Source organism: Chanos chanos, chromosome 16 (assembly GCF_902362185.1).
Source record: "Chanos chanos chromosome 16, fChaCha1.1, whole genome shotgun sequence".
In the NCBI taxonomy this organism is placed as follows: Eukaryota; Metazoa; Chordata; class Actinopteri; order Gonorynchiformes; family Chanidae; genus Chanos; species Chanos chanos.
The window spans coordinates 7,861,100-7,882,816 of NC_044510.1; the positions used below are offsets into that span (position 1 = coordinate 7,861,100).

A 21,717-nucleotide genomic window follows, 5' to 3' on the forward strand; every position below is an offset into this window, starting at 1 on the left:
AAAGCTTAATATTCAACTTTTGATGTAGAGATATAATGTCAGAATACCGATTTGCAAAAACAAACAGCATATCCAAAAAGCATTTGTAACCTCTACATTTTATTTAGCACAAATTCACCACCTCCATCTTCACATTGTTTTTCTCTACCATAAAAACCAAAAGACCTGTTTGTTTGTTTGTTTGTTTTTGTAGTTGTTTTCCCTCCAACAAAAAAAAAATCATTTCATTATTCAAATCCTCCTTTCTCCACAGTTACGTCAGAAATCGAACATTGAGGGATATACATAAAAGTTGACCACTACAGTAAATCTTCCACGTTTGTTGGTTTGCTTAATTTTTTTTTTTTCCCAGCCAGAAACAAAAACTCAAACCAACCAGACTATAATTTGACCTCACACACTATTTAAAAAAAAAAAAACACACAACTGAGATCATAGTGCACTGAGTTAATGTTCTCTGGACTGGAAAGCATATTTCTCACATGAAACAAACACTGCAGTGGTAACATTCTACGATAGCCCTCTGTGTCTTTACGCCTTATTTCCAACCCCCAACCCCCCCCCCAAAAAACTCTAACCCAAAAACATCAACCATTGCGTTCAAAATCTCGATAATCCCGTTTAAATATCGTTCCTTTCTCTCCCTCCATCTTCAGACGCCCCCCCCCCCCCCCAAAAAAACAACTCTGTCGTTCCTCCAACTATTCCTCTTTTCTTCCGTCCGTTAGTCCACCAGTCAGATTCTCCTCCATCACACTGTTCACCAACTCACTGCGTCTGGCCCCTTCTGACACTGTTGTTGTTGTTTGTTTGTTTGTTAGTTGTTTAGATATTTACAAAAGGGCTCGTGTGTTGTTGGCTTAGCAGTGGGAGAGGCTCACAGGCGTTAATAATGAAGCAACAGGAAAAAGCTGAAAGAAATGGAAAAAAAAAAAAAAAAAAAAAAGAACCGCGTATATCTCTCATATTTGCCCCCCCTTTGGTTAGTCAAAACAGTTTGTTAAATAAAAGACAAGATCTCCATGATGATACTGCGATTGTGGAGGAGGCCAAGAAAAAAAAAAATCGCAAAAAAAAAATCCTGCTAACAGTAATAAAAATTGACAGCAGCCCTTGACATATCCACTTTGGATGTTTATTTCTCTCTTTTTTTTTTTTCCTTGTTTTTAATTTTTTTTTTTTATTTTCCTTTCTCGGTTTATTGTTGGGAATTTCCTTTTTTTTTTGTCGTATGTCTTTGATTGTTTTGTAACACATTTTCTCTAAAACTTGAAAAAAAAAAAAAAAAAAAACGACAAGAAGAATTCTGTCCATTCTTTTCTCGTCTTTGCAGCGAGACGTCTCATGAGGGGGGGGGGGGGAAATGTCATGTCAAATGTGTAAGTGTTCTGTTAGGTAGACGAGTAGCGGATTAACTATATATGAGAATTTCATGAGCTGTTTCAGATGTTAACAGTGATTTTTATTCCTCTTGTTTTTAATTTCCTCTGTGTGTGTGTGTGTGTGTGTGTGTGTGTGTGGGCATGGTACAATCGCAACAGACTAACGCTGTTCTGGCTTGATTATGGTAATTACAGTGTTTGTTTTTTTTGTCCATGCATTGAGAGGGGGGAACAAAGAGAGAGAGAGAAGGAGAAAGAGAGACACAGAAAGAGAGAGAGAGAGAGAATGAAGGAGTTAGGTCACTCCTCCTTAACCTTCGCCTCCAGGCCTGACAGCAGTAAGTAGTGCAGGTCCAAAAAAGGTTCAAAGTTCAAAAAAATGTAAAAATGGGCGGTGCCTTCTTGTTCCTGAGGCGGGAAAGTCCGTCGTCTGTCTGGGTGGTCAGTGCGTAATGTTTTATCTTGGCCACGTTACGGCACGAGGAGGGGGAGGGGCCAAGGATGGAAAACTGTTCACTGCAGTACCAAACCCACCTGGACAAAACACACAACACACACACAGCGTTATTCAAAGAGAATGGCATATTATGTCTAAAATCTCTATCACAGACACACACGCACGCGCATACACACAAATTATCTCCAGTGCTGAATTTCTTCGACAGATTTTCCTGGAAATATCTGACAAGGATTAATGATTGTTCCTGGTTCTGAGTAAAATATTCATTTTGCTGACATTCAGTGAATAAATAACTTCTGCTTTTCCCAAACAGAACTGTACGGTTCTAGAAACTTATCTTCCTGATGTCTGAATTCAAACTTGCGTAAAACAGTAAAATTAAGATTTCCCGAAAACAAACAACAGGCAGTATCGTGATATTATGAAAAGATATTCCCAAATTTGGGAATTAATAGTCAAACACAATTTCCTTAAGTAGAGGGCCCTAACACCTAGATGTTTTTTTCCTATTTTTATGAAATATGTTTGCATAATATACCTTTACTATAAAAGATCTAGATGTTTGGTTATATCGGTATTAAAAAGCAGAGGTCACTGTGTGCAGTGTAGTTAAAATGTTAAGTCGTGTGTTAAGTGTTAGTTAATGTTACTGTCAATGTCGGTGGGTTATGAAGAGTGGGATCTAGTACCTTCTCTGAATTCATGCCTGGGCATTTCCAATTGTACAGGTAATACTGCAGATTTCCATCTCCAATGCCAAACTTGAGCTTCTCCAAAAATGTCTTATTCTCCATCAGATCCAGTGCATTAAAGACATCAAACCCTTTCTACAGAGAGAGAGAGAGAGAGAGAGAGAGAGAGAGAGAGAGAGAGAGGAGAAAAGCTTGAAGGAACAGTTTGCAAAAATAACTGGTCCTGCACCAATACATTCATTAGAGGATATGAGAGTAACCCAAACCCACACACACACACACCCCTCACGCACATATACATACACACACGTACACACAACCCTCACACACACGCACCCCTCACACACACACGCACCCCTCACACACACACGCACCCCTCACACACGCACCCCTCACACACACACGCACCCCTCACACACACACCCCTCACACACACGCTTGCTCTCTCTCTCTCAGAGTTACTGACCGACTTGGCGAGGATGAGGGCGTCGCCCATCAGGTCGAGCAGTGGGGTGGCAGTGTGTACGTTGTAGAAGGAGTAGGCCGCCTTCAGGCTGCGATGCACAGGGTGGTTCATAATGGTGGACGGCAACGTGTAGAAACTCAGGAAGTCGGTTATTTTCCCCTCCGAACCCTAAAGCGCGAACAGCACAAAAATAGCCGACCCGTTATCACGTCAGTCAACGGTCAACCCATCAAACCATCAGTAACGGTCAAAACAGTGCAGAGAACGAACTGAAAAGCCAAGTCATCGCTCCATCCTGTTTAGCCAATATCCATCCATCCATCCATCGCCCAGGCGTTTTTGGTCAGAAATAAAGTCATACTAATGTTTTTGTAATTACGCGTCTTCCTTTAAAAGCTCGGGGGCATTCGAGAAAGCAGGTGTATAAATTTTGTCCGGAAGGACCAAAGTTGTGCTGCTTTTTGCCATCATCTCTTAATTAGAAGCCGATTTCTAATCTAATGAAGTATGTCTGATGGTGTCCTAAGCCAAACAGATACCACTGGGGTTGGCTGATGAAAAAAAACAGCAGGCCCATTGGACCCTCTAGAACTCCCCTTTGGACACCCCCCTGTTCTAGAAGCTTCTCACTAGCCTCGGTTGGCTGAGAGAAGCTCTACACGGAACTATGGGGGGTGGGGGCTCTTTACCTCGACCACGTAAGTGTCGATGATGCTCTCCTGGGGCAGGAACCAGTGTTCCACCTCATCTGGGGTCATGACAGGTACCAGGTGGAACTGACTCAGGTACTCCAGAAGCAGGCTGTGAACCGCCGGCACATCCTTACGGGTCATCGGCCTGAGGCCCGCCGTCTTAGGGGCCTGCGAGAAAGAGAAGGGGCGAGCGTCAGAGAGAGGAACAGAAGATGGGGGGGGGGGCGCAGATAAAAGGGGCGGAAAACAGTGGAACGGAAGAACGAGGGCGTCGGTATGACGAAACACGACGAGGATGAGAAACAAGAAGAGGGGATTGAGAAGACAGATTTTTAAAAAAGGAGGGTGTGGCCCAATGGGAGTGGAAATATAGAGAAGAGGGAGTGTGCGAGTGAGGAGAGATGAAAAGACGTCAAAAAGTCGAGACATGGGGGGGGGGGGGGGGGGGGGTATTGGCTCTCAAAGCTATCGGTGCTGTACAAACCAGAAGCAGTAACTGCAGTTTTGAACATACAACGTAAAAGAAAATGAAGCGGGGGAGAGAGAAAGAGGGGTCCGGAGAGGAGCTGGTGCATTGTGGTATAGTGGAGGTCAGAGGAGGTTTACCTCAGGCAGGCGGTAGAGCTTCATCGTGCGTTGCATAGTCATGTTTCGACTCAGGTGAGAAAACTTCACCTCTATCAGCTTACGTGGGTTCAGAGATCGATGCCAATATCTGCAGACAGACAGACACACAGACAGACACACAGACATTTAGACCTCCAATAGGTTTGGGCACTTTCTCTTTTCTGGTTTGTATGTAGTTATCTAATTGTTCCTATGTTCCTGTAAATATACAAGTACAGAGTCATGTCGCTTAAATCAACATTCAAAACAATCGACTCTTCTGACCAATCCCAGCGATGAATTAACGTTAATTAACGTGCACACAGCTGCTTACATATCTGCTATGAATGTGTGTGTATGTGTCCCACCTGCAGGTGCCCACTGGTTTGGGCAGGACCACCCCAGCGGTGTAGACGGCCTGAAAGATGCCCTTCAGGTTGACCCGTCTGGTGATCTCACGGATGAGAACAGGCGCCACGCGTTTGGAACGAAGCTTCTTATGGACACACAGGAAGTTAATCTCCACCATGTTCTTCTCTCTGCCCGAGGGACAGGAAGGAGAGAAAGGCTTTACGTTAAATCCGTTTCTAACAACTTCCACCTCAAAAAAAAAAAAAAAAAAAAAATCGCAATTCAAATGCTTGCGACTCTACTGGATGTTGAAATCTAGAAGTTCCACAGAAGTTGTTCTTGGGGAGTAAGTGAGAGGTGTAAAAAAACAAAACAAAAAAAAAAAACATGCGTGCATTACATGTCGTAGATGCGGATGTTGGCTGGGATGGCACTGATAAAGCCCACGAGCTTCTGATTGGAGTTCACTCTCACACCACAGTGCCACTCACGCAGCCAGCCCGGAGGACGAAGAGCCCTAAAAGAGAGAGAGGGAGAGAGAGAGAGAGAGAGAAAGTGTTAGTTTGTACTCAGTGCTATTAAAGTATTTTCACAGATGCAGGGCATATTAATCAATACTTCTGTGCTACAGTAAAAACCATTCATGAGAAAATTGCATTTTCCAGATGCACAACATGTCTGAAATAAACAAAAACCATTCTGTCTGGAGCATACTGGATTACTATTTTGAACACCACAGTATGTGTAAGACAGCTCATTTGGATATCAGTGATTACAATAACCTTCAATCGTGAGTGGCTTCCATGGTTAAGAAGCCCAGTTTGACAAATGAGAAGCCATCTAGTCCTGGGTTAAGTAACATTTTGAAGGAGAATGTTCATTCACCTCTTTAAACTCAGTCCTTGTATGACAAACCTGCTTATACATGGATTAATGCCGCCAAGTGAAAATAAGGCTAAGATTACAGAGCAAGAGCGCCCTCTTGAGTATGCTTTCAGTACTGATTACAACTTCATACTCAAGTTCTTATAGAATGTGATCTTTATGCTGATAGGAACAGCCAAATCATGCATGTATCACACACTCGATGTAAAGATAACTTAAGTCACCCTCACCCCCCCCTCTCTCTCCCTCCCTCTCTCTCTCAAACAGGAGCACTCACCAAAGCAGAAACTCAGGAGAATAGTCAAAGCGGAACATGTTGTCATCATCCTCCACATAGTTTTCATTCAAAAGAGTGTACAGTTCCTTCAGCTATAACACATATCAACACACAAACAGGGAGAGAGAGAGAACATTTCTGATGTGTTACATGGCAACAGCATATTTATTGTTCAAAAGAGTGTACAGTTCCTTCAGCTATAACACATATCAACACACAAACAGGGAGAGAGAGAGAGAGAGAGAACATTTCTGATGTGTTACACGGCACCAGCGTTTTTTATTATATCTTAGAGCAACATCTCGCAGTTTCACAGAATCTTACAAAACCTGTTTTATCTTTTTATCACAGCTAGATGAACTGTTTAAGAGTTCAACTGCCACAGTCTGTCTGAGTTTGGTAAGGTAGAATTTAGCATTACCTGGGCTCAAAAACTGTTTGTTCACTATCATAAAACATGTTACGCTGGAGAAGACTTGGAATCTCTCAGTACAACAGTACCGCAAGTACAGGTGAGAGCAGCTCCGTTCGTGTGCGCACACGCGTGTGTGTGTGTGTGTGTGTGTGTGTGTGTGTCTTACCACCGCAGGGTTGCCCAAGTCGAGAGCATCCCAGCTAAAGCCCTGTGGGAGACTGTACGATTCCTCTCGAATGGAATCCTTGTCTGGTTCTATGGAACCATGTGTTGTCACCACCTCTCCTACACAAACAAATAAATAAACAAACAAAATCAGATTTGAGTACAAGAGAGAGAAACATCACTGTGCCCCCACACGACAGTTAATCAAAAAAGAATTTTAGCGCAAACGGGCACCGACAACTATTATCGTTTATTTTCCACACTTGATCAGTTTGTGTTAATATTTGTGTTTTTCACTTCATGTTGTAAGAGAGCGAATGAACGAAATCACATGTGAATGATTCAGTTTCCTACGGCACAGCCTTTAGGGGAATATTAAGATATCTAAACTGGTTTCGAATGTTTATTGTGAGCTAATAATTTCAAATACAAGATGCTATTCTAAAAACAAACTTGTCCGCCTACGTACAAATACGGCGACTAACATTCAGCTGAAACGTTTGAATTTCATTATGTTTCAATAAATCGTTGCGAGGGTTAAACTGCAGAACGTGAAACAGCAGTTTATCTGTGAGTATACACAAAACCATCTGGGCCACATTAAGCACTGAGCTACCGCTGTAGCTCAGTGCTTAATGTGGGGGGGGGGGGTTTACCTAGTTTAGGGACAGGCTGGGTGTCCCAGAACTGGTAACTGCGACGTGTAGCCTCCTCCATGGTTTTGGCTGGGCCCTGTCCGACTGAGAACAACTCAATGGCCTTCTGAATCTCCTGGAGTTTATCAACAGGGAGAGAGTTTACCTGTAAAGACAGGGAGGGTGGAAGGCAAAGAGGAGAGAGAGAGAGAGAGAGAGAGAGAGAGAGAGAGAGAGAGAGAATGATGGTCCTTGATTTGTCAGTTTTGATGGACACAGATGCTTGCTCTCTCTCACTCTCTCACACACACACAGACACACACACAGACACACACACAGACACACACACAGACACACACCTTTGCCAAAGGGTCTTGTGCAGCGTCCTTGCCTCCAGACTTATCCTTCTTTTTCTTCTGTTTCTTTTTCTTCTTTTTGGCACCGGACTCGCCCTTGTCCCTAAAAAGGAAAACAACATACACCATAAGCAATATATCTCTACCACACTGACAAAGCCTCATTGTTTCAGTTCACAGATAACCAGACAGAATAGTGAAGAAAGGTCTAGTTCTAGCAGACTGCAAATAACAATGTTAGCGTACTGTATTTGCAAATGCAGGGGCATACATTGTCGATGTTTTTGTTATTCAGAAATGAATGAGAATTAGGCTATATATTCATGATGAAATATTCAAAATAAATCAAAACTAAGGCACAAATAAAGTAATGTTTAGGGAAGACTGTGGATCAAGATTAATAACAAGAGAAGAGAAGAAAAGAGAAGAGAAGAAAAGAGCACTGGCAAACAATGTGAACAGAAAAAGGTAGAATGCGCCCTAATAAAAAGGGAGAGAGCGAGAGAGAGCGAGGGAGAGCGAGAGCGAGAGAGAGAGAGGGAAAGAGACAGAGTAAACCCAGTGGCCAGAGGCCAGAAGCAATTAGGTCGATATACAAAGAAATAAATCAAACGATGAAGCTGAAGTTGTATAAATGCCATCTTTGCCCAGGACCCAGAATTTAACCCCAGTGTTCCTGGACGGGACATGAGCCAGTTCCATAATACTCCATTAATACCAACCCTGAATTCAGCACATGAGCCTACAACTGAACGTCTCCAATACAACTGTACCCAAAACAACTTACTATAGCTGTATCCATAGCTAAAGGAACCACACTACAGGGCAGAGGCATTGGTGTACTTACTGGGGAGTAACGGCTAATCCTATTAGTGTCGGCTGAGGGGGAAAGAGGTGAGGGCAACTGGCTACATTTGTAACAGCAGGACAGATGGCATATCACATGACCCTAGGGAATCGTGTATGTGTGTTCATGAGAGGGAGAGAGAGAGAGGATGAAACACAGCAACTGTGTCACACAACAGACAAATGGCAACAAAAAAAGTCTCTCAATAACTGTTTGTTCGACAGGCTTCTATCCCGGTCGGAGAGTGCAGGATAGCAATGAAGCAAGAGCTGAGTCAGGAAGGACCTCTTTCTTTCTCTCTCCCTCTCTCTCTCTGTCTGTCTGTCTCTCCCCAACCCCCACCTCAACTGCCTGACTGAACACAGATATACTATGTGAAGGACACTTATAACGTTCTGTGTGAACCTTTGTCTACTTTCTAAGCATGTGTGTGACGTTTCTTCATTCAAATGGGTTCAATGCCACATCACTGGCAGCGGATTGTACGACGGCGGATCGTACAGTGTGGTCAGAGCAGGGTCTGCTACTAAAATGAGTTATTAAAGCAAATGAATTGACTACGTGACAAAAGATACAAGATATTATTTGACATTCAATAGTGATAACATAGTTGTGATGAAACGAATGAATATGACGTGGGAAGGGATTAATTATCCCTTACATTTAAGGTCCGTTGCTGAAACTTACTTTACACAAAGCAGACTTAGCAAATTTTTCGGGAAAACAATGTCTGGCGATACAACAGGAAACGCTTAGCAAACCACAGCTAAGTTAATGGTGCATTGAAAAATTCGCTGACCAATAACTCTTGCCAGTTGAGCATTCAGTACAAATAATTATTTTATGTAGAAATGGGATACACCAAATCAATAATAAAGTTGTCAGTACTAATATCGGACCTTCCGGCGATTAACCTTGCGGGCTGACGATATACATCAAGAATTTACTTGGGATAGCTTGACAATGACATGAAAGGTTGAGTTTTAGGGGTTCCTCTCTAGTCACAGTGGTTTACAAAGATCAATATCAAATGCAGTGAATACGCAGCAGAATTAATGTTATGTACTAACTGTCTGATACTTCCAAACTGTCTGATACTTCCAAACGTTCTGAACATGACCTTGACAGAGAAGCGTTTTGGTTAATGGGAAATAAGGCAGCGTTTTATATGGCAATGTATGTCGTCCGGTGAAAGTGAAAGCGGGACTAACACAACTGCCTCTCTGAAGATAGATAGCATAGCCCCATTTATGTGGTTAGCTAAAGTTAGCTTGCTCTTAATAGAGTTTACACCTTTAACGTAAGCTGGAAAGCTTTCTTTACAGGTTTCACCGATTCCTAAGTATAATAACATTATAAGGTCACAAACAGACTGATTGGGTTTGAGGTAATAAGTTTTGAAGTAATAAGGTGAGTCTGTCATCCTGAATTTTTGTCCAACTAGACGTGCTAGCCGATGACAGCAATCTGAGGACTCTTATCCAGCGTTTGGTGTCATGATGGGAAGTGAACGGGCAGTTCTTAGAACTTGATTAAAATTAGTCTTTAAGCAGCGGTTGTCGGTGAGTTTGATATCTGTATATGTAGCTGTGGTCAGTCCCCTCTTCTCATTATTTATGGCTCACGCGCAGGTTCTTAGTAGTGTATGTTGCTAAAACACACAACTCCCAGCAGGGCAAAAAGCACGAGCTAACAGAGCTTGGCTAACCGGTCATTCAGCTGTTCAGTTCGGATTGAAACGTCAAGTTAATGAGTGATTTCACATTCACAACGTGCACTTATCGGAGAAAGCAGTAAAATATTGTGAGGGTGCTCGTTTTAATACGTGAAATCACTTTTTTATACTAGCGTAGGTTCGTAAGCCCAACACTTCGAGCCCTGTCTCTGCCCATTCCAAGCAAATTGCCTCGCGATCACGCTACAGAAACGAGGTATATATGAACTGCCCCCTTTCTTGAATGACTCGATTTTAACCCAATCCCCGTTGATATTCATCCATCAACTGCGTAACTCAACCAATGATGTAAAAGCAGTGGGCGGAAATGTTCCGATTTCGGGTTCTCGAACTGTAGCCTTGGCTATGCTCCGACGTTTCAAAATGCGCACACTGAGTCTGGCAAATTCACAAGCTAACAACGAAGACGTCTGAACCCTTACCCATCATCCATGTGATGCTCCTCGTTTTCACAATCGCTGCAGTGTCCATGGTCTTCCTCTTCCCCAGTTTCTTTCTCCGGCTTCGGTGCTGTCTCATTCTCATCCGCCATCTTTAACCAGGAAGTGAAGCTCCTTGCTCTTTTTCAACACCCCTTGCAGCTATTGGTGGAGGTCGGCAATTACCGATGTCATATGTAGTTTAAGGGGTAGAAGAGTCGGAGTACTGGTCAGGCAGAGACAACGAGAAAACCGTCGCCCTCTTCGAAGTATCCTTCTAACGAATAATGTTCATCGTAATGAACATCATAACGTTAAAGACTAATATGACTATGTATTCAGTTAGTGAGGAAATTCTTCCCATTAGTGTACTTTCACGCCCACTGCGGGGGAGACTGCCAGGTCAGGGCCAGACGTGACCGAGTCCCACCGTCCACACTGCTTGGTTCTCGTCGGGTGCAATGAATTCTAAATTTCTAAAAAGCAATCGAAAGTCTCGAAGAGTCTGGTGCAGTATATGTTTATTGCAACCACTTGAGAGCAGCTTACAACAAACTGAGTAAGGTCCCAGGAGAGACTGACTAACTGGCACACATCACTTATGGTTGTACAAAAATCATGTCAAAGTTGATCCAATGGTAGTCAAGACAGTCATTAAAGGACTTCCCACCTTCTTTGCCTATCTTGCTAGACACCATAATTTCCTAATGACAAGGACAGGAACTGACACCTTGACCTAGTTCAAGAATTAGTGAGGATACTGTCTTACATTAGCACGTGCACTGATAAATGAACAAATGAGAATACAAGGAATAGTGTCTCACATTAACACCAGCGATGATACAATACAAAAATTAATGATCGCTTGTTGGAGAATACAAAGAATAAATGAAGACAGTCTTTCATACTATCACTTATGATGATAAAGGATGAATGAGCATACAGAGAATAAATGTAAACACTATTACACGCTTGATTTACACCTGCGTGGTCCCGACTAAGAATAAATGAGAATACTGTTGTAAATACAAAGAACAGCTGAGAGCACTGTTTCATCTTATCATAGTGCCCTTGGCCACATTCCTACACGGTCAGTCTACTTATTTTCTCCAAAAAAGCTCACCATGTAACCTTAAATGTCTGACCATCAGCACGCTCTGCACAGAGACAAACTCAAATGACCTTTTCTATTCCTCCATTCACAGATCACATCTTTATAAAAGAACTTCACGCATTTATTTTAATATAAATGACTATATAGTTATGAGTTCTTAATACAAAATGATTATGTTGTTTAACTCACACAAAAATGGCTACATAGCTGTTACAGACTTTTTTTCTCAGACCAAGAAACATTTTTCCTCCAACAACACGTGGCACACTTTGGTCTAGAGTCAGACAGACATTTCGTATCAACTAGAGTGGATAAAATCCTGGGGGGACTTTAATATCCACATCAATAACAGGTCTGATTCTCTTAATAAAGCTTTTACAGCTATCATAGACACTTTTGGTTTTAACCAATATGTCCAAAAACCAACTCATTTCAGTGGCAACACTTTAGATCTTATTCTAGCTCGCGGACTAGATGTCTCCCACGTTGTCGTTTCTCCTCACTCCGCTGCCCTCTCAGACCATTTTCTTATTACTTTGCAAGTAACTCTCCCGTTCACGCCAGTTGTCTCTACCGCAGTTCGTAGCTGCCGTCGCATTAATGGTTCCACCACTGTTGCGCTCGCTGACCCGCTTCCTGCTGCTCTCAACTCTTTCAGTGATCAGCAAAGGTCTTTGAACGACTTGACGGACAGTATAAATTCTACCCTCCGTAATGTACTAGATATGGTAGCACCAGTAAGTATAAAAAAATAGGCGTAAACACTCAACACCTATGTTTAATAATGAGACCCTTGCACTGAAGCAAGTGTGTAGGAAACTGGAACAGAACTGGTGGGCCACTAAACTAGAGGTTTTCCGCCTCGCCTGGCAGGACAGCCTGATAGATTATAAACACGTCCTCTACGCAGCCAAATCCTTGACCCCCTACCTGCTAAACTTTGCATAGAGCTTATCTCAGTCCTCGGCCCAACAATGCTTAATCTTCTAAATATCTCACTTAAATCTGGTGTTTTACCCTCCGCTTTTGAAACGGCCGCGATCAGGCCATTACTTAAAAAAACGAACCTTGACCCCGAAGCCTTAAATAATTATAGGCTGATCTCTAATCTCCTGTATCTTTCAAAAATACTTGAAAAAAATTGTAGCTGCTCGGGTGATAGCCCATATGTCCGCTAGCAGTCTGTTTGAAATATTTCAGTCAGGCTTCAGGTGTTTTCACTCTACAGAAACCGCACTTACTAGAGTAACTAATGATCTTTTATTAGCCATGGATGCTCGTGCTACTTTTATTCTTATTCTGCTTGATCTCAGTGCAGCATTTGACACGGTCGATCACACTATATTGTTAAAGTGCCTGGAAAATCAAATTGGCATGCGTGGCCTGGCGCTCTCTTGGTTTAAATCCTATTTCTCTGAGAGAAAACAGTGTGTCCACTAGAATAGTGTGACCTCTGAATACCGTGAGCTTAACTATGGTGTTCCTCAGGGGTCAATCCTTGGCCCTCTTCTATCCTCTATGTACATGCTCCCTTTGGGTGACATTATGCATAGTTACAACATTAACTTCCATTGTTATGCTGATGATACTGAGATTTTCATACCTATCCAGCACAATGACCACTCTGAATTGGCTAACCTTGAGGCGTGTCTTTGGGCTATTAAGGGATGGATGTCTTCAAATTTCTTGATGCTCAACGCAGGCAAGACTAAAATTCTGGTCATTGGTCCCCCTACACGTAAGCATCTTTTTAGTGATCTTACCCTAAATTTTGACAACTGCATCATCTCTCAAAACTCTTCAGCTAAAAACCTCGGTGTGATTTTTGACTCTAGTCTCTCGCTAGTCACACATATCAAAAACACAACCAAAACTGCCTTTTATCACCTCCGTAATATCGCTAAAATTAGGCCCTTTCTAAGTATGGCTGATGCAGAAACCACTGTTCACGCATTCGTCACGTCTTGCCACGATTACTGCAATGTTCTGTACTCTGGCCTGCCTGCCTCTATTATCAAAAGTCTTCAGTTGGTCCAGAATGCTGCTGCCAGAATCCTGACTAGGACCAGGACATCACACCTGTCCTGACTTCCCTTCATTTGCTCCTAATTCCTGCAAGGGCAGACTTTAATGTCCTCTCATTAACATATAAAATTCTGCATGGGCTTGTGCTGGCCTTCCTATCTGACTTAATTTCACCCTTTAACCCCCCTCTCACCCTGCGCTCTCAAGATTCTGGATTATTAGTCGTTCTGAGAGTTAAAAAGAAGTCGGCTGGCAATCGAGCCTTTTCCTTCCACTCTCCCTTCCTCTGGAATGGTTTACCTAAAGAAATTAGGGAGGCAAACTCTCTCCATACCTTTAAAACCAGATGAAAGACTTATCTATTTTCTCAAACTTATGGATAATATCATTTTGATTGGCTTTGTTATAGACATGTAAAGCCCTTTGAGACTATAAATAGTGATATTAGGCTCTAAATAAACTTGTATTGATAGTTGTAGTATTAACTGTGTATTTTATGCAGGACTTCAAAATGTGTAAACCAAGAGTAAAGCGTTGTCACCAAGATAAATACAGACGCTGAAATGCTGTAAATAAAGACATTTAAAAAATCCGAATTGCTCATTTGAAAGTTTTAAAGTCTGTTGTAAATACCCACTCACGCCACACAGTGGCATTATTTCACAAAGAAATAAACAAACGATCACTAGGCTTTGCGCTGATGGGATAAAACAGATTAATATTCAGTTTACAGTTTTCAGTTTCCATTCAGAGATGTTCCCTATATGTCACCCATAATCAAAAAAGAAATTTGTGGTTCTTATGCTTAGTTGTGATACGCAGTGATTGGGGAAAAAATCCAAGAAAAAGGGTGGTTTGACTTGAGGTGCTGATTCCCATGATGGAAAATATAAGGGACGAACTTTTAAAAAGATACTACCATTAATATTAGAGCCCGCCCGATAAATCGGCATGCCGATATGAGCTAATTGCTGATAAATCGGTATTGACGTTTATAACGGCCGATAAATGACAATTAAAAAAGAAACGAAGAGACAGCAGGTGGCCACACTTTCTTTTCTAATTTCGCAAATCACTTCCTTGTCTTTTTTTTTTTACTCTCGTGTGATGTCAACATCCAGTCACAATGATGAATTACCAACATGCAAAATTATTATTATTTATGAATTCTAAACTTACAAAGGGTTTAAGACAGTAACAGTAAATGCTCAAGCTTACAAAAGTATTATTTATGACAATAAAACAAGCTTCTTTTTAAAATGCATTATATCATGTTGTCTTGCTGGGGGGGGATATTGGTTCCATCGCTTTGCGGAGCAAAAGACATAGCATCCAACTGTTGGCTGGCGCTGTGTGCAGTCCCTCGTCGTACCACTAGAGACCTAAAACTTTCCCCATGCATTTTCAATGGGAAAATAAGCGATTAAAAAACCGACTGGACCGATCAATTAACTGCGTACAAGCACAGTACAAAGCAATTGGACGGACTGTTACCGCTGCAATGGAATCAATATCGTGAAAACCGCGGGAGCAGACAAAGCGCCAAAACCACTAATGATAAACATAAGAAGAACACAATATGTGATTGTTTGCGGCAATCACGCAATAACCAGCAAAGTAGCTATACTACCGCAATAAAAACAGAGAAATAAAAAAAAAAACCAGTCGGTTGCAACATAATCCAAAGTTATAATGTGCCATTCAACGCAGAGTGTGTCAAAAGCAATCGTTGAGTAATACTCATGATAAAGGTGAGGGATACTTCATCACGAAAAGTAAACAGGTAAGAGGTCGAGTCGGTTAGCTGGAAAGTGCAGTGGTAGTACTGGTTAGTTGTACGCCTTTCTACCACTGGCTTCTGAATATTGCTTTGACTTAACAAACCATTTAAATGATGCATTTCATAAGTCTGAACTGTCGTTTAAGAGCTCTAGAATGGTGAGGTTAAGCTTGAGCTACTCAGTAGTGGACGACAGAGAAAAGCTTCAAATTAAAGACTATATGGGATGAAACGTCAGTTCATGCTCCCTAATAGTTTCTGGTCTCTACCGTGCGCTAACTGCAAAAAGATGTAAACTTAGATCTTCTTATACAGTACCAGTCAAAAGTTTGGACATATTTTCTCAAAACGGGAAAGTGTATCCAAACTTTTGACTGGTACTGTAGGTGTAAAACCCTTTTCTGTAAATCTGATGATCAAATTTGTATCAGTAAAATATATAGAAATATTTTTTGCACATTTGCAGGAATCTTATTGCCCCATTCTGTGTTTGGGGCAATTCATTGTGAGGAGTGTTTACACAACATCACACACTTAACGTGTTTGACCTTTGTCTCCAAGAATCAGGTGATGGCAGAGGCTAAATTTACAGGTGTGGTCATACCTGCGTGTCAAACCTGACAAACATCCACTGGGCCTCACGGTGGCTCAGTGGTTAGCACTGTTGCCTGGGTTTGAATCCCGGTTCGTCCCAGGTCCTTTCTGTGTGGAGTTTGCGTGTTCTCCCTAATGTATGCTCTCCCCGTGTTTGTGCGGGTGTCCTCCAGGTGCTCCACCACAGAAACACGCAACACCTTGACCAAGGCACTGGCTAAAAGGGTTGGTCCCAGAGCGCCAGCAGCGGTGGCTACCCACTGCTCCTAGCTCATAGTGTGTGTCTCACTGCTCTAGTGTGTGTGTGTGTGTGTGCTCACTGGTGTTAGGATGGGTTAAATGCAGAGGCTGCATTTCACTGCTCACTGCTAAGCGTGTGTGTGACAAATAAGGTACTTCTTTTTTCTTCTTCTTCTTCTTCTGGGACTTAACGTCTGTATGCCACATTAAAGGTGTATTTGGAGTATATTTCAGCACGTGGGTCTCTGTCCTTTTTTCTAGAGTAAAGTCTCCACCCACAATGTCATCTGGTCGTCCATGTGACAAGTCAGTTGGCATGTTCGGTTGTCACAGCTGAAACTATAACCATTTAAACTGGGGATGATAGAAAACCGACCCATTCTGTGAAATAAATCCTGAACTGTCCACAGTTTTGGGTAACATTTTCCATTATAGCAAAAAAAGCTAAGAGGGAGGATGCCCAGATGAGGTTGTCATTTGGTGTGATCTGAGTATCATGATCTTTGTTGCTATTCTATAAAAACTGACATTCTGACCAACATATTAATTACCACACAGTGTCAGCACACACACACACACACACACACACAATCCAGAAAAAGTCAAAAACAGGAGGGGTTAAATGTACTTTATAAAATCTTTTTACAAGTTTCTCATGGCCACAGTCCACATCTCTTAAAAACACTGTCCAAAATACCACGAGTGCAAACACATTCTGCCGTCATGTGAAGACTGAATGAGAACAAAATAAGTACTTCCCATTATCCCCTAGAAATACTTTTAGAGACTAAAAACCGTCCAAAGTCCTAAAGAGAGGACATAGTTGAGCTTTTCGTTTTTCAGTCTCATTTTTGAAATGAGCCGGCCTCCTTCAAAGAGGATCGGTGAAGAGTGCAAAAAAAAACGTGTGGTCTAAAGCTTGTCAAGTCAGTTTGCATTGGAAATGACTGACGTCATCTAAAGGACCCCAGAAGACTGTGAAACGTCAAGGACACTGAAACGCAATACTAAACAGTACAATTTATAGACTGATAAGTCTGAAGCTTTCATGCAAAAAAAAAAATTAAAAAATACAACATAACGCCTTTACTTTCAAAGCAGTTAATACTGTTTCAATCATAGACAAAAAGATTTAAAAAGAAAAAAGAAATATCTGAAACAAAAGCACTATCAAATAAGTTAAAAAAAATTGATTCAGAGGAGTTAATAACCTTAAATTCACAGAGATTAATTACTATATAGAGAATGACAGGGCAAAAAAAAAATATTAAACACATTTTTGAACAAAAAGTGTTAAGCACATTTTGAAACATGCCAAAAAAAAGGGTTGATCGATATAACGGATTCCCGGTAAACCAAGCATCAGCGGTAAAACTATTTAAGTTAAAAATTGTACTGTAGTTGTTTCCTGATGTGAAATATGCAGGACCATAAAAAACATTTAATATTCCTCTAGTACAATCCCAATGTACACCTTGCACTCTGCAGTGTGGCCTTTCTACTTCACAACTACACAACACTTGTCTGACAGTCTTTCACAAACACTCACAACACTTTCACAAAACTGTTAAAACGATTCCATTCATTCTCTAATTCAAAACCTTAACCGTAACATTTGAATTCTCCTCCGACGTGAGCCAACAGTACGCTTACACGAGTTTTTTGAAATGTATTACTTTTCTTATAAAAAAAAAAAGCAAAAAATTAAAATGTTTGAAATTAAAGTGACCCCTGTCAGAAAACTCTTACTCACAGGCTCAGCCTAGCTGACAAGAAAAGCACTTCCAAACAAACGGACACAGACAATCATCAGTGACAACACAATCTCGCTCTGTTTGTTAGTCTATCAGTCCACTATGTCCACGGGGAATCAAAATCACACTCAACTACAGGTCTATGCACGCACACTTCCTGTAACGACAGGAAGTGACCTCATAAGTCCCTGTCGTCTGGCTCTAAGGCGTAACCAATGGGAGAGACCGGGAGAGCTCTAGCCCTGTCAGGATATCTCCTCTCTCTTGGATAGGAGACTTTTAAGGGAGCGAGGTCTCTACGGCATTGGAGGGCAGTGGAAATCAGGACCTGCCCATCCTGTCTGTGACGGACTTTACTGTGATGCCACGACGCTTCACCTTCACGTGGATGAAGAGAGTGGCGGGAGAAAGACTGGAACCGTCCGCTTTCAACAGGTGGACGTGTCGGTAACCTAGAGAGAGAGAGAGAGAGAGAGAGAACAGGCCGACAGACGTTTACACACACATATGTAAGACCTTCAGATACTTGAATGCGTGTTCTGTGTGGTAACGCGTCCGGATTCAAGCAGCGTATGCAACATTCATAGAATATTTGACTTCATGCCAAATGTATACCGCCACTCTCTTTCTTTCTCTCTTTCTTTTTTTTTTCTTTCTTTCTCTGTCACGCCCCAAATACCTCTGTCGTCATGCTCCACCACACCCTTGAGAACTATGATCGTAAAGGGCACGCACACAAACACACCACTCATGCTCATGCTCAAATCTTCCAATACAAGTGAAGGTCACTCTTTAATTATGTATCAACAAAGTGCTCACACACACACACACACACACACACAGGTACCTGTGCGGAGACTGGTGAATGGAAGGGTGAACTGGCCAACAAAGTCGTTTTTAACTGTGTGATCATGGTCCTCTACCACAAATCGAACCAAAGCCAGCTCTGGCACCTGCAGCTGGAAGCTCAGAGTGCAGTCCCATCGTGGGTTAAAACCTGCAGGGGGCGCCAGAGGACACCGGCCATAGTTTACTTACAGATTGAAAGAAGTGAAGATTTTTTAAGACTGGCGGGACAGCGCTAGCTTTGCAGTGACGCAAGTCAAATAGTTTTTGAATTGACTCCTACAACGTTAAGTTACATTTAGAAGTTTCTTTTAGAAAGAGCAAAATGTTTTTAAGGCTCCGTACTCAGCTGACAGCTTGATTATAGATGAAACGGATTGTCAGCGACAACGCAAAAATAGATAAAGAACCCAGGACGTCTTTGTCGCCTTGCAAACTGATATGGGGCAGCTTGCCCACCCTTCAGTCCAGCCAATAAATGATCTGGAACAAAAATCTGAAATAAAATATGTTAAAGTAAATGAGGACGGATGACGTTACCGTTGTTGTCGATGCGCTGGGTTTTGTTCCGAGCATTGTCGATGGCAACGCCATGGATCTCCACCCAAACCTGTGGGTCCACGATTGAGTTGGGCTTGTCTGTGTTTATTTTAGGAAGCTGTTGTGCTGAGATGATCTGAAACAGTGGGGGGAAAAAAAAAAGAAAAAAAAAGGGTCACACGCATTCATCCGTTCCTCCAAGAAGAGATGAGCGGCATAATTTACTGGAAAACCTTCGCCACGGGCAGAAAAAGCTGTCATTAAATAAGAAAGGCAAGTATAAACAGCACATGCAAACACAGCACATACTCTCTCTCTCACACACACACACACACACAGACACACACAAATAACTGTAAGAAGGTCAAAATGGTCCCTATATAAGGGATATAGTCTGAAGTTTCCCAAGCAGTGGCTGGAGTCAGACGCCCTGTTTTTACACCTTGCATTAGATCCGATTTGGTGATCCGATCACAAGTGGACAGCTCTAAAGTACGTCCGTTTACACCCGGCTTTAGAATCCGTCTCCACACGCGTCTCGAGTGGATTTCACTTCCCCGCTCTCTATGCAAATAAACACGAACATCATTTCCATTTGCAAAGACTAAATGCTTTGTTGTTTTTGACAGGCGTTGTATGAAATATGTAACGACGTGAAATATGGAACGTTTTCAAGGGAGATGCGTCAAACTGTGTCGATTGCTACTCATGTAAACTATCACACTCGGAGCCACCAAACTGTGAAACGGCTGTTAAAGATACTACATACTTTAAAAAAGTAAGGTATGAAATTCCTGTTTTGTGGTTTATCTAATGCCTTTACAGTACGTTTGGTTAACCGAACCCACTAACAGAGATGAGCAATGCCAGACTCGTATATCTCAGCTCGATAAACTGATTGTAGACGACACAATGATACGAGATGTATATTAAATGTCAATACGAACAGAACTGTTGTCATAAATTTGCAGTGTTGTTTAGTAGCAATCTGGTATTGTGCGCTGCTCAGGGGTCAGATATTTATTTCAGAAGTGTTTTGTTTAACACGTAGACTCGTAACGCGACTTATTTACCTCGATGGCAGTTGAGTAGGCGGTCGTTCAATGTGGTCTAGAATGCATTCGTGTTTACGCTGCTAAAAAAATGTAGTCACATGCGGTCCAGACCACCTCCGAATGTGGTCTGAGCGATCGGATCTCGATGCGACCTCAATGCGCATTGGGTGCGTTTACACTTGTACTTTAGAGCCGTCCGCTTGTGATCGGATCACCAAAACCGGATCTAACGCAAGGTGTAAACAGGGCCTAAATGTATATCAAACGTATCCATATGATGACTTTGAAGAGAGTGAGAGATAAAGAGAGAGAGAGAAGAAACAGACAGAAGAGGTGTCTTTATTTCTCTGGTGACGGCAGCGTTGGGTCCTAACCTTTATGGTGAGCTGAGTGGGAACGTGACCGGGGCCTCCGCCCGTGTTCTCGGGGTTAAAGTTGGATTCGGGATTGCACAGGAAGTCTGGTTTGAGCACGTATCCACAACGACCGTTGGGTAGGAAACGACCCTGGTTCAGGTCCATCTGCTCCCCGGGAGTTTGGAAGTTCAGAGCCACTGAGAACCAGAGAAATATTCCACCAAACTCAATAAAGCAAAAAACTCATAATAATTAATGTAATGTAAGATCATATCGAGTTTAACCATAATCACAAACTCAGACATCTTGCAGCTCAGGGTGATTATTACTCATTTGGCCTACAGGGGGAGCTATCTACACAACACTCAAGTCAGATAGTCTTTATATCAGATAGTCTCTCTTTCTCAGGAAAACCTCTCTTCGAAATGTTATTGTATTTAGGGATCTCTAACATACCTGTTTGTACATGTACGTACAGGTTACAAATTAAAAGGAAAAAATGAAACAGGGTTTAGTCGGTGTCATTTATAAATGATGACGTGATCTAAAATACTATACATTGCAGAGCCAACCAGTTGCAGCAGAAGTGTCAGTCTGTTGACTTAAGTCACAGTTACACACCCAATAGCCACTTCAACATCTATAGTGTACCAAGTAGCTGGGTAAAGTGAGAACATAGGAACTTCAAATTCAGTATGCAGATCGCTCGAACAAGCTCCTCCCACTCCCGACCGTGACTCCAAGCCCGGCGGTTGCTTCCTATTACTCAGCCTCATAAGGAAGTCTGCACCCTTTCCTCTCTGGAATGAACAACCACTCCCCCCCTCCCCTGTCGCTTGCCCCTGGCCTCCCCCCACCTGCCCTCCCCAGGGGTACTGACCCAGTTGGCAGCCCACGTTCCACATGTCCTGAGGGTCATAGTTTGAGGACTGAAGACGCTGACCCGCCGGGTAGATCCGACTCAGCTGCCGGGAATTGTGCTTCACAAAGAGCTTACCTAGAGAGAGGGAGACAGACAGGCAGAGAGGGA

At 42.3% G+C, this 21,717-nt stretch overlaps 2 protein-coding genes across 2 annotated transcripts in view; both read right to left on the reverse strand.

Annotated features, from left to right (window-relative positions):
- Positions 1-1,288: 1,288 nt before the first annotated feature.
- nmt1a (N-myristoyltransferase 1a) lies at positions 1,289-10,496 on the reverse strand. Its single transcript, XM_030793492.1, has 12 exons — positions 10,387-10,496; positions 7,386-7,485; positions 7,048-7,192; positions 6,393-6,511; positions 5,812-5,903; positions 5,050-5,166; positions 4,667-4,837; positions 4,299-4,407; positions 3,690-3,860; positions 3,001-3,168; positions 2,532-2,669; positions 1,289-1,916 (listed from the first exon to the last, which is right to left on the reverse strand). Exons 1-12 carry the CDS (start codon positions 10,494-10,496, stop codon positions 1,896-1,898), a joined length of 1,461 nt encoding a protein of 486 aa, XP_030649352.1. The 3' UTR covers positions 1,289-1,895.
- A 7,715-nt stretch (positions 10,497-18,211) lies between these two features.
- Positions 18,212-21,717, reverse strand: part of plcd3a (phospholipase C, delta 3a) — a 30,315-nt gene continuing 26,809 nt past the window's right edge. The window contains exons 11-15 of the mRNA XM_030793503.1: positions 21,568-21,684; positions 20,706-20,884; positions 19,277-19,412; positions 18,738-18,887; positions 18,212-18,342 (exon numbers count right to left, since the gene is read on the reverse strand). Coding sequence (XP_030649363.1) covers positions 18,212-18,342; positions 18,738-18,887; positions 19,277-19,412; positions 20,706-20,884; positions 21,568-21,684 — 713 coding nt within the window. The remainder of the gene's footprint in view (positions 18,343-18,737; positions 18,888-19,276; positions 19,413-20,705; positions 20,885-21,567; positions 21,685-21,717) is intronic.

Bases quoted from the DNA above. Each gene is read 5' to 3' on its own strand.
- nmt1a (XM_030793492.1), bottom strand. From the start codon at position 10,496: ATGGCGGATGAGAATGAGACAGCACCGAAGCCGGAGAAAGAAACTGGG. The intron at 7,193-7,385 runs GTGTGTGTCTGT...CTGTCTTTACAG, and splicing joins CACAAGACCCTTTGGCAAAG to GTAAACTCTCTCCCTGTTGA. The intron at 5,167-5,811 runs GTGAGTGCTCCT...TCTCTCTTTTAG, and splicing joins TCTCCTGAGTTTCTGCTTTG to GGCTCTTCGTCCTCCGGGCT.